General features: G+C 37.1%; 1 protein-coding gene across 2 annotated transcripts in view; it reads right to left on the minus strand.

Annotated features, from left to right (window-relative positions):
• Positions 1–14,006, minus strand: part of CCDC171 (coiled-coil domain containing 171) — a 264,220-nt gene that overhangs the window by 237,458 nt on the left and 12,756 nt on the right. For both annotated transcript variants that reach the window (XM_059656616.1, XM_059656615.1), the window contains exons 4-5: positions 6,489–6,663; positions 190–380 (exon numbers count right to left, since the gene is read on the minus strand). In XM_059656616.1, coding sequence (XP_059512599.1) covers positions 190–380; positions 6,489–6,663 — 366 coding nt within the window. The remainder of the gene's footprint in view (positions 1–189; positions 381–6,488; positions 6,664–14,006) is intronic.

The following is a 14,006-nucleotide window of genomic DNA, read 5'->3' on the forward strand; positions in this document are numbered from 1 at the left end:
ATTACAAAAGAGACCTGCAAAAATGACCCTAAAGGGAAAGAAGAAAGAGAGAGGGGGAGGGAGGGAAGAAGGAAATCAGCTTTCCTAGCCTTATGGTATTATCTTCCTTTCAAGGACAACATCAAATAATGTATAACACATCTCAATTAATATTATATATAGCAAAATTCCTTTATAAAAATATTTTACCTGCAGAATTTTCTCTAGTTTGCTTTTTTCTTTGAAAAGTAAATCATATTCTTGATTGCAATTTTGAATTATATTGTCTCTTTCTTCCAAATCACATTCAAATCTTCTGCATTCTTCTTTCCATTTCTGCTGGGAAATCTGAAATGCATTCTCAATCTCATTTGCCCTTCCTTGAAGTTCTGTATTCTGAGCTATTAAAAATATAAAAGAATAATAGGTATATTTACAACTATAAATTAAATCGCTAGGGTTCAAAAACCTAGGCCTTGGAGCTAATTTCATTTACAGCATGATCTCAGGACAAAGCCTGAAACCACTGCACACCAGTAAACTCCTGAAAACTCACTGTCCCAGAACCAGGATTCTACCATTTTTCTCTCTCTTCTTCCCCTCCACACAAAGGTGGTTTTGCCATTAAATGAGATGACATATTCCCAGAGACATGCTCAAGTTTAAGTGCTCCTCTAGCACCAACTGCCACTCTTTTTCTCCTATTCAAGAAAATAAATAAAATGTTTTTTAAAAAAACACTGACATATAGGGCTACTCTTTTTTTATGTTTTTATTGATTTCAGAGAGAGGAAGAGAGAGAGAGAAACATCAATTATAAGAATCATTGATTAAATGCCCCCTGCTGGGGATCAAGCCCGCAACCTGAGCATGTGCCCTGACTGGGAATCAAACCTGGTTCAGAGGTTGACGCTCAACCATTGAGCAACACAGGCCAGACTAGAGCTACTCTTTTTAAACGACTTGACAGATTACAAATTTTGACATTTGACTACTGGAAACTAATTAGTTGTAACACATCTTACACATGAGACTGTCACAAGACTGAGATTGGAAACCACTGCTACAACCCTTAGAACTATAGTATTTACTCCCCCAAAATTAGGCTCAATCCCCTCTCATCCTAATATTACCTTCACAATAACCAATACCACTCCACTAGGGTTTCAGCACCTAGAAAAGAAATAATGAAAGGTTTCCAGGTCTGACTCCATCACCTATCACCTGATTAAACCACTCTGACTCTCGGAATAAAATGCCTCCTAGTTAAGATTTTTGTAAAGATCAAATGAGAAATATGTACAAACACACTTGTTAAACAAAAAATGCCACAGTTCGTAGTATTGTTTTTCAATTACATTTGTATTTTTTTTTAATATATTTTATTGATTTTTTACAGAGAGGAAGGGAGAGAGATAGAGTTAGAAACATCGATGAGAGAGGAACATCGATCAGCTGCCTCCTGCACATCTCCCACTGGGGATATGCCCGCAACCCAGGCACATGCCCTTGACCGGAATCGAACCCGGGACCCTTCAGTCCGCAGGCCGACACTCTATCCACTGAGCCAAACCGGTTTCGGCTACATTTGTATTTTGAATGGATCATATAGTCCAAAGGTTCAAAAAGTCCCCCTCCCATCCAGTTTCTCTCACTACAAGACATTATCCCATGGTCTAGCTGTCCATATTACAGGTAAGAAGTTTGAGGCCATTTTTATTTCTGTCCCTCTGCATGTGGCCTATTTTTCTTTCCTTTTCATTCATTTTCTCTTTGAATGTTTTGGGATCTTTGTCTCTTTTTTGAAAACTTTATAGTGGGTCTATTTCTTTCCAGTGTGGTGAATATTCAATGGGCCCTTTCAATCTGGAAACTCAGACATAACCTTTAGTTCTGAGATGTGTTCTTAATTAATTTCATTGATAATTGACCCCTCTCTGTTTTCTCTCATCTCTTTCTTTCAATATTCCCTATTATTCAGATTGGCCCTCAAATTTTCTTTTCTCTACTATTTTTCTACATCTGTCTTTTTACACTAATTTCTGGGAGATTTTTTAAAATGTGTTTTTATTGATTTTAGGGAGAGATGAAGGGAGAGGGAGGGAGAGAGAAGTACTGATGTGAGAGAGAAACATCAATTGGTTGCCTCCCACACACACCCCAACTGAGGACTGAACCCGCAATCTGGGCATGTGCCCTGAACCAGCGACCTTTCAATACATGGACAATGCATAACCAACTAAGTCACAATGCCGGGGCTTTCTGGAAGTTTTCTCCCATCTTCAGCTTCCAATGTTTCTATTGACATTTGATTTCAGACTTGTAATTTCTGAGAGCTTTCTTTTTTATGGGATCTGGTTCTTGCCTCACAGGTGGCATATAATCTCTTTCAGCTCTAAGGATATTAATGCTACTTGTTTGCTAAATCTTCTCCCTGAAGACTTTCTGATTCTTTCAAGTTAATTTTTTCTCTCCATCATAGAGGCTTTCCCTAAGTATCTGGTAATTCTTGGTTGTTTGCTCACAATTAGGAGTAACTACAGGGTGACACAGTGTGGAGCTTGACACCTGTGATCTTCATTGGAGGAGAATCTGGCTGGGCCATAGATCAGTTTTTTCCTACTTGGCTTGGTCAGGTGACCCACACAATAGTCTTCCAAGCTCCCACATGGAATGCAGAAATCTGGTGAAGCCAATAGAAAAAGGAAGCTGAGAGAAATAGTTCCTCAATATTCAGCATTGAATATGATATCTCCTGTTTTTTCCAGTCTTCAGACCCTCTATTTTACCATTTCCAGAGATTAAGCCTCCCAAGTGGGAACAATCCAGAGCAGTATGCTGGTGGGAAGGGGACTGAAGAACAAACAGCTACTTCCAATTCCTAATCCCAAAGGTATCTGGTGTTTCCAGTTCATAAGACTTTTTTTTAATACATTTTTATTGATTTCAGAGAGGAAGGGAGAAGGAGAGAGAGACAGAAACATCAGTGATGAGAGAGAATCATTCATCAGCTGCCTCCTGCAAGTCCCCCACTAAGGGTCGAGTCCACAACCCGGGCATGTGCCCTGTCCGGGAATTAAACCGTGACCTCCTGGTTCATAGGTCAATGTTCAACCACTGAACCACACCAGCTGGGCAGTTCATAAGACTTTTGACTCTCAAACAAGTTGTCTGCCAGCTTTCCCCACTCCTGGTTTAGGATTCTAACATCTCAGTCTGCTAAATCAGTTATCCCTCATCCATTTGCTTTCCAGCTTCCAAAACTTTCTTTCTTGTCATGTCTCAATCATTATGGGATTATCTTTTTTAATATCCCATAGCTGCATTAGTTGTTTTTCTCTAACCTCAACATTTTATCATAAAATTCTTCAAAAATACATAAACTTGAAAGTATTATACAGTCAACACCCATAAAAACACTAGACTCTATGACTGCTAATATTTTACTATATTTTTTTACCACACATTCATCTATGCATCCATTCACTTATCATCCATCAAACCATAATACTTTTTTATGCATTGCAGAGCAAGTTGCAAATATATTGCACTCCAAAATAATTTAGCATTCATATTGTTAACTAGAATTCAATATAGTTTCACTTTTTTTAAGACAATATTTACATATAGTGAAATGCTCAACTCTTAAGTATACCATCCAAAGAGATTTGATAAATGCCTAGACTCATGGAACCCATACCCCTATCAAAATATAGAACATTTCCTTTAACCCAGAAAGTTTCCTCATACCTTTTCCCAGTCAATCCCTACTGCTAACCCATCCCAGGGGCAACCACTGTTCTGATTTCTTTTTCACCAACAATTAGTTTTCTCTGTCCCAGAACTTCATATAAATGTAGTCATGCAGGATGTCCTCTTGTGCATAAACTTCACTCAGCATAATGGTTTTGAAAGTCACTCATGTGATTGCATGTATCAGTAACTGGTCCATTTTTATTGTTGAGTAGTATTTCATTGTATGAATATAACAACTTATTTCTTCATTCTTTTGTCAATAGACATTTACAGGGATTTTTTTGTTTTTTCCAATTTGTGGCTGTCATAAAAGAGCTACTATGAAAACTGGTGTACAAGTCAAATGTTTCTCAGGGAGAACTATCAAAGAGTAAAACTGCTGAGTCAAAGGATAATGATATGATTGTTTTAAAAGAAATGGCCAGTTTTTTCCAAAGTAGTTGTACCATGTTACTCTTCCACTAACTATAAAAATTCCAGTGCTCTATATCCTGATTAGCATGTGGTATTGACAGTTTTTTCAATTAGAGCCATTGGATGGGACATGTAGTTATAGTCACAGTGGTATTTAATTTGCATTTGCCTAATGAAAAGTAAGGTTAAGCATTTTTCATGTAATTTGTGACCATTTCTCCAGTTCCTCTGTAACATGTCTATTGAAATTATTTTACTTTAGGCAAGTAACTTCCCTGGACTTCAATATCCTCATTATTAAATTAAAGCCATTAACTTGTATATCTAGTTCCTAGCAATCCTTTTATTCCTAAGTGGTATAGTTATTAAATGCCAGAAGTCATCAAAAACACTTCTGAGCAATGACAATAACACAAGACAGCTGGCCAAGACTAAAGTACCTAGCTTTTGTAATATTTATAACTTAACATTTGTTTAGCCCCATGCAGTAAACAAAGCACTGTCATTTTCTTATTTCATCCTTAAAACAACCTAGGTTCAAACACCAGTAAATGAGTGGTAGAACCAGACTCAAACATACATCTTCTGAATTCACCTTCAGTGTTCTCTTAGTTAACACCTGCTGTGTACAAAAATATTCAGAGCAACATTCTTTTTAAAATATTTTTATTTATTTTTAGAGAGAATAGGGAGAGGGAGAGAGAGAACATCAATGTGAGGGGGGAACACTGATCACTGCCTCCTGCACACCCACTACCCGGGACAGAGCCGGCAACCAGGGCATGTGCCTTGACAGAGAATTGAACCTTTCCGTCCACAGGACAACACCCAACCAACTGAGCCACACCAACAGAGCAACAACATTTTTCTTAATAACCAGAACTCAGACATAACCCAAATGTCCATCAATAGTGAATGGATAGTAAGTGGGAAATATCCACACAATATAATACTAAATATCAATATGAAGTTCATAAAGCATTATGGATGAACTCACAAGTCTAACAATGTTGAAGGAAAGAAGTCAGATGCAAAAGAGTACTATGTGAGTCCATTCACATAAAAAAGGGCAAAATTGCCCTGGCCAGTTTTGCTCAGTAGGTAGAGCGTCGGCCTGCGGACTCGGGGGTCTCAGGTTCGATTCCGGTCAGGGGCATGTACCTTGGTTGCGGGCACATCCCCAGTGGGGAGTGTGCAGGAGGCAGCTGATCGATGTTTCTCTCTCATCGATGTTTCTGACTCTCTATCCTTCTCCCTTCCTCTCTGTAAAAAAATCAATAAAATATATTTTTTTAAGAAAGGGAAAATTAATGCTTGCTATTAAAAATCAGGATAGCAGTTATCCATGTGGAAGGACTCTGGTAATTTTATATTTCATGATCTGGGTTCTTGTGATCAGTTTATACTTAAATCTAAGCACATTTCTTTAAGATATACTTAAGTAAAAAGATTTTAAAAGATGGGCATATGCTATATTAACAGATAACTTTTGAGAGTTAAATCAGCTGCCTTTTTCTTTTCTAGGCACCACACCTAACCCAGTGGTTCCTAAACTTCGCTAATCAATAAAATCACCTACAGATTCTCTCAAGCTAGAGATTCTAATTCAAGACAGTATGTGGTAGAAGGCCTACAATACATTTCTTTGAATCTCTATGTGGCCCCGGCTGAGTGGCTCAGTTGGTTGGAGCATCATTCCATACACCAAAGAGGTTGCAGGTTTGATTCCCAGTCAGGGCACATACCTAGGTTCGATCCCTGGTCAGGGTGTGTACAGGAGGCAAATGATTGATTTCTCTCTCACATCAGTGTTTTTTTCTCTTTCTCTCTCTAAAATCAATAAACATATCCTTGGGTGAGGATTAAAAAAATGAAAAGTGCCCTAACGTGGCTCAGTTAAATGTGAACCTATGAACCAGGAGGTCATGGTTTGATTTCCGATCAGGGCACATGCCCATGTTTTGGGCTCAGTGCCGGTGGGGGGCGTGCACAAGGCAGCCGATCAATGATTCTCTCTCATCATTGATGTTTCTATCTCTCTCTCCCTCTCTCTTCCTCTCTGAAATCAATAAAAATATATTTTTAAAAAATAAATTTTTAAGTGGTTAACTTAACAGAATGTTGAACCCCTTTTTCCACACATACACAACATTAAAAAAAATTAATGTAATGTAGGTAAATGTTCACATCACTGCCAGAAAACTTTATACACACCCACCAAAGTCAAAGGACAGTCAATGAATCTTACCTCTGACCCTACATGGAATGCATAAACACCAAGCAATGATATTCAATGAGGTCACAGTTCTTAACATGGGAAGAAATGGAAATGGTCTTACCACAGAGTTTTTCTTGGATCTTATGTGCCTCAGCTAACCTTTCTTCAGCAGCCCGTCTTCCAAGACCCGCTTCCTTTCTAGCAACAGCCAAGTCATATTCCAAACTTTGTCGCAATGCTTCTCCTTTTTCAACCTCAGAGCGTAGCCTGGCAATCTGGCCCTCATAGCTTGCCAGCTAAAAGCGAATTTCTGATATCATGAACCAATATTACAATATGTTTCCAAGATTATTAGATCATTAACCCAAACACATTTCTTAAAAAAAAAAACTTGTTTCTATAATATTTATAAGACAAGAATTTATACTTTCTGAAAGACTGGAAAAGAAACACTAGCCTTACCAAATGACACTAGTAATTTTCTTATTTTAGGGAATGCACCAGAGGAAAAAATTTTAATTCTTATATTAAATTCTTATAAAAATAAAGGAAAATCACAAGTTTTACTCAGATAATAGTTATATCTAAGAAGTGGAAAAAATGCATGACACATAGCACTTAAAAATTCTTTCCCTCCTCCTCTCCTAGTCTCTAGATGAAGTCAAGAAGCAAACTGCATCAAAATATAGTTTGGTAAATATTGTCTATATTATTTCTCTTGATTATGACTTTACTGATAGAGCCTAAAGTAATAAAAGTGCCAACTTAGCCAAAACCGGTTTGGCTCAGTGGATAGAGCATCGGCCTGCGGACTGAAGGGTCCCAGGTTCGATTCCGGTCAAGGGCATGTACCTGGGTTGCGGGCATATCCCCAGTAGGAGATGTGCAGGAGGCAGCTGATCAATGTCTCTCTCATCGATGTTTCTAACTCTCTATCTCTCTCCCTTCCTCTCTGTAAAAAATCAATAAAATATATTTAAAAAAAAAAAGTGCCAACTTTGCAGGGGTCTGAATAAGCTAATATCTAATTTATCTAACATCTAGAAAGCTAGATATCTAATGACTAGATTTAATTTACCTAATATCCTTCTATGAATTAATGTGACAGAACATAGGTCTGAAAATTAGAACTGGGTGATTTGTAAAGTCCTTTCCCACTCTAAAATTCTATTGTCGAATCAATGACTCATTAAATAATATTAAACACTTGCTATGTGCTAAGTACAGTGAAAGATATAAAAACCAGGAATTCAATACTATAGAAAGGCATATGGCATAACTTTTATAAAAGAGGTAAAAATGTTATGATATTACAAAGAAAAGCAAAATGATTTGTTGCTGGTGGGAAAGGCAAAATGGTAGATCAGAAAGAATGCTAGAAAAGTATCATTTAGGAAAGCTTTGAGCTACTATCAAATAAGAGACACAAAAATCTCTGCAGGACAACATCAGAAATCACTTAAGTTGCTATTAAAATGTAGAGTGTAGCAACAGTTACATTTTTTCCACATATAAAAAATAAAATAATTTCCCATTCAAATTTTTAGAATAGCAATGCCTTCATAACACTATACTTATAAAATAAGAATTTACAAATATTTTTGAATAGTAAAAGAAAAAATCATACAACAACCTTAATTACAAAGTCAAGATTACTCTTAGGAGTGGAAGAAGCTTCACATGTTGCTGCCCTCTGAGTTGATAATATACTGTTTGTCTTGCAGCAATTCCAGTACCTGTGTGATCGATTGCCTTTACTAATGTCCTTTTGTTGACAGACCTAAAGTAATGTCCATTTTCTTGACTGGACACCAAGTAATATAGCTCTTGGTATCAGAAATGGTCTCTAGACGGGTTTCTGATATTGGCTGGTGAACCTATATGAGCCTAAATATAATGAAGAACTCTACCTAGAAATGGGATATTAGGGATCCATGAGATATAGTGGGATCACAATTTTTTTAATTATCATGTACAGTTGTCTAGAATAAAACTGAAGACAAGCCTGTGGGAAATGAAGTAGCAACTGCATTTGACCATTATGGCAGTATAGTTTACTACAAGACCTGTGAGGTAAAAAGGCTGTATCAGAGAACTTATAAAAACAAAATGATAATCTCAGCTCAAGGTGGTCAGAAAACCAGAGAATTTCTATTTCAAGTGTAAAAGAATCTCTTATTTGTCATAACCCCAGGACAGACAAGGCTAAGGACTAGACCAAAAAAATCTAATTATGCGAAATGCAGAATTACAAGTTGAATAAAGAGCCTCCCCAAGTTTCTAATGTTAAGATGCTAAGTATCGCCCAGCTGGCGTGGCTCAGTGGTTGAGTGTCCACCTATGATCCAGGAGGTCACGGTTCGATTCCCAGAGAGGATGCCCGGGTTGCGGGCTCGATCCCTCGTGTGGAGAGGCAGCTGATCAATGATTCTCTCTCATCATTAATGTTTCTCTCTCACTCTCCCTTCTCTCTGAATCAGTAAAAAAAAAAAAAATTTTAAAGATTCTAAGTATCAATTGGGCATTAGGTAATAAGGAAGGAGATGGGTGAGGGCTTTTGGAATTAGATACACCTAAAAAATGTACACTCCCAAATGCCCCCCTGAACATCCCTTGCCAACAAAAGCCGCCTCTCTCCCCCCTGTCTGAGGTAAGTAGCCTTCCCTTGCTTGAAGACTTAGTAATGACCACACCTGAAGCAGCTGTCTTACAAGAGGATTTGCAAGACCAACCTCCACCACCTTTTGTCACTATAGACAGATTCAAAACTCTCTTTGCTGCAAGAGGAGAAATGCAAAGTCAGGTCCAGAAGAAAATAGCTTATACAGCAAAAGAACTGCAAAATCTTGATAATCTTTTACTAGCAGGAACCTGCAGAACATATATAGGATTGATTTGGATTTAACTAGATGGTTCTAAGAGTTTGCTTGGATAGATGACTGTAAATTGATTTTAACCACGGCCTACAATCATTTAATGAGGTCAAAATGCCAGTACTTTCCTGATGTAATATGGAGACTTAAGGAGAATGGAGTAGTTTTATTAAGAGCAAACCAAAACTTCCCCTTCCCCCTCTTGAAGGACCCAAAGGCATTCTTTTCCTAATTAAAATGCTATAAACTGCACTGGAGGCAGCACAAGCATCATGAGAAAGCTCTGGTGGCTAACCTGTATGTGCCAAAGATAATAATGGATGGTGGAGATAACGTGGGATATGCCACCATTGAGATAAACACCCCAATTTCAATTGCAATGATGGACTTCCAGAATGGCAAAGGCCAAGTGGTAGCAATTAGCCACTAATGAATGCTGAAGAGCATAAGGTGTAGACTGCCAATTATTTGTGCATTTGATCTCAGATCCATTACGTAACCCCTTCTTTTGCTCTATTCTATTTCATCATAGGAACTGTAATTCTCATGCTCCCATGCCAAATGGCTGCCAGTAGCTGCATCTCTTTTGAGGTTCCAGCTCCCCATACTTTCTCTCCACATTCCAACACTGACTGAACAACCCCTACCATGGCGCTACCTCCCATAAGACAGCCCCAACTTCTGGACTCATAACATTATCTGCTCCCACTGGCCCTCTGTCCTAGAGGTGTTGGTGGCTTCCTGCCATTAGTAATCTCAGGGTGGCTCCTCATTCCCTGTTTGGATTCTTAGGTCTTCCATCACCAGTACAATCAATTCCCTCAATTAATGCCCTTCCTTTTAGCTGACTGGATCTTATTTGATTTCCAGAACTATCCACATAGCTGATAAACATATCCGCGGCCCTTGAGGTTGTTTTCTCACTTAAGGTTCAACACATGCACTAAAACATACAACAGCAACAAAATATGTCCCTCCTTTTAAAAAATATATCTGCATTCTTTTAAGTCTGTATGCTCAACCACTATTCTAGAACCTTCTCTCTGGTTCTTTTATGCCTTCTACAATATGTCTCAGCCTCTAAAAGAAAGATTTTTCATAATTTTTGACCCATGACCATTTTTGGCAATCTGGCAAAGCCTTCTCAAGGATAAGTAATTAAATGCATAAAAAAACATGTCAGGGTAATAAAAATCAAAATACTACTATAAAAACAAATACATGACATAAAAAAATTGTGATACTGTAATCTATACACATCTTTAATAACATTAAATAACAAGCTCTACTCTTAGGTCTAACAACCACTGTAATTTCAAAGTAGTGACAAGTATAAACAATATTTCAATATATTTGCAATAACTGAATTGTGGTATCTATAATTTCTCTTTATGATAAATTCAAAACTACTGTTAATACTATTATGGCTTGTTAAAAGGAGGACTGGCTGCATCAAATCCTTCATTAAAATGTTATTTTTCCCCATCCAAGTACACAGATTCCTTGATTTCTCTGTTTCCGAGGACCTTAGCTTAAGAACCTAAGCTCTTAGGACTGGCTGAATCAGTCAAACAATATCTTCAGTTCCTAACTTCTTAAAAAGCCTACTGCTTGGTCTTAGGTTTCCAGTATTTCTTGGCTAAAGAAAGTGATATTGCTCTTCTTTGTCCCAATTTTTAAGATCTACTCTCTTAACAACTTTCAAATTTGCAATATAGTATTAACTGTAAATTACATCCCCATGACTTATTTAGATCTAGAAGTTTGTATCTTTTGATACCCTTCACCATTTCACCCAAACTCCACATCCGCCTATATTTCTGTGACCTTCGATTATTTGGATGATTTGTTTTTTAGTGTCCACACATATCTATCTATTATTAATTGACATATTTCACTTAGCATAATGTCTTCAAGGTCCATCCATGTTATTGCAATGGCAAGATTTCATTCTTTTAAATAGCTGAACAATAATCCATTGTATGTATATACCATATTTTCTTTATCCATTCATCCACCAATGAACATTTAGATTTTAAAGATATTTTGTGCTAATCTAACAAAATAATAGAAACAGAATCATAGATATATAGAACAGACAGCTGTCAGAGGAGAGGAGCATTAGGGGATTGGGTGAAAAAGATGAAGGGATTAAGTAAACAAATAAATTAATAGCACATAGCACAGACAACAGTGTGGTGTTTGCCAGAGGGAAAAGGGTTGGGGGGAGGCGGAAGAGGGTAAAGAGGGGACAGATGGTGACAGAGAAAGACTTGACTTTGGGTGGTGAGCACATGATGCAGCATGCAGATGATGTGTTATTGAGTTGTATGCTTGAAACATGCATGATTTTCTTAACCAATGTCACCCCAGTAATTAAATTTTAAAAAATAATAAAATTAAAATAAAGACATTTTGTGCCAATCATCTACCATAATGTGTATTAGCACTAGGAGTATCTGATAAGGCAAATACAGGGTGTCCGCAAAAAAATGTACACACACTTAACAGCTGATAGCACAACTTTGAAAATGAAATGTACTGTTATAAACACTGCCTTTATAATCATTCAAAGTGTGTGTATACATTTTTTGGGACACCCTATATATGTCCTTATTTTGGATGGCAAGATAGTTTTATTCATCTCTGCCTTGCTTTATAAAAGGCATATTTGGAGAACATACAGCAAAAAAAATTACTATATACTGGTAATATGAGTAAAATCACCTAAACAAATAATTGAAACAGTAAGTATAAACAATAATATGAAACTGGCATTGAACCAATTCTAATCGCCTATTTTGAGAAAATTCTTTCTTCCCTGAAATAATTTCCCATCTCTTTAATGTGAACACGCTTCAAAATATTTTGATTAAATAAAGACAATAAATAGTGTGTTCTGCTAAGAGAAATCTGATAACTTCAAAAATACATAAAAGAATCTATTTAATATAAATAAATGAAATGATTATCATGACACTAATGTACATTTGATTTTAAAATATAAGTTTTAGATATTATAAACAATTAGCATAAATTTAACAAATTCCACTTTATATTCACTATGTAATAAATAAATAAAAGCAATTACTTCAATTACCTCATTTTAAAATTACTTCATTTGCCATTAAAAATACAAATAAAACAATCATATATGCATTGCTTGTTATTTCAATCAGAAACCTCTCACTGTTCCTTAGAGACCCAGAAAAAAATCATTTTTCAAACATTTATTCAACACACAGCTGCTGAGGGCCTAAGCCATGTGAGAGACTGAGAGACTGAGAGAGATACAAAGCCTGGTCACTGCTTTCAGCTCTCAGGAAGCTTACAGACTAAGGAAGAGCAGGTAAGCATGAAATAAGTGTTTTAACTGTAATACATCTGTAACAGCAGCGTTGGAAAAGCAAAGAAAGGAGTGATCAGTGTCACCTAGGGAGGCTTTAAAGGGTTTCCTGACAGAACAGCATTTAGTAAAAGAATTTAGTAAAAAGGGAAGAAAAACACCTGTTTATACTTAAGTGTCAATAAATTATAGCTACTATTACAGTGCACAGGCACTTCATAAATCTGCTTAATTACTACAACAACCTTTTGGGACCAGCATTTCAGAATAAGAAACCAGTGATGTACAACTCACCCAAGGTCACATATCTTACAAATGGTAGAGCCAAGAATGAGTCCAAACTTGTGAAAGTCAATATTCTTTCCACTACATAGCCTGCCTAAGCTGAGCTTTATGAATGAATAAAATCTAAAAAGAGAAAAAGTAGCCCTAACCTGTTTGGCTCAGTGGATAGAGCGTTGGCCTGCGGACTCAAGGGTCCCAGGTTCGATTCCAGTCAAGGGCATGTACCTTGGCTGTGGGCACATCCCCAGTAGGGGACGTGCAGGAGGCAGTTGATCGATGTTTCTCTCTTACCGATGTTTCTCTCTATCCCTCTCCCTTCCTCTCTGTAAAAAATCAATATATATATATTTAAAAAGAGAAAAAGTAGCAAACAGAAAAAGACAGAAGAGACATAAATATATAATTCATAACTTAATTTACAGGAAAAGATAACTACTGTCCTTGGAATATATACATCCTATATAATAAAAACCTAATATGCTAAGTGTCCGACCATTAGTTCGACCATTCAACCAGTTACTATGATGTGCACTGACCACCGGGGCAGAGGCTCCCACCTGTAGGTTAGCTTGCTGCTGGAGTCCGGCCAATCGGGACTGGGTGAGACGGGCTGGACACACCTTGGAGCCCTCCTGCAGTTCCTCCCCAGCCCCAATCATGCACCAGTGGGGTCCCTCGGCCTGGCCTGCACCCTCTTGCAATCTGGGATCCCTCAGGGGATGTCAGAGAGCCAGTTTCGGCCCAATCGCTGGAGGCCAGGCTGAGAAACCCCACTGGTGCACGAATCCATGCACCAGGCCTCTAGTATACATATACAATACATATATACATACACACATACTAATAAAATAAAATTAGAGTAATATAAAAAATTAAAAATTTATAAATTGCAGAGATTAAAAGTTTCATACTCAAATTTCCTTGTTTAAGAGATTGTTGCATGACTGAGACCAAAAGAAACCTACATTAAGATTTCAAAAATGTCTAATTTACAAATCTTTTAGTCACCAATGCATTCATCAATATTTTAATCAAGATTGCCTATTAATTAAAATAAATTTAAGACAACATACAAATAAACACAATAATTAATTAAGTTTCTACTTTAACACTCCTATGCAATTTCACTATATAA

Source organism: Myotis daubentonii, chromosome 11, assembly GCF_963259705.1.
Source record: "Myotis daubentonii chromosome 11, mMyoDau2.1, whole genome shotgun sequence".
NCBI lineage: Eukaryota > Metazoa > Chordata > Mammalia > Chiroptera > Vespertilionidae > Myotis > Myotis daubentonii.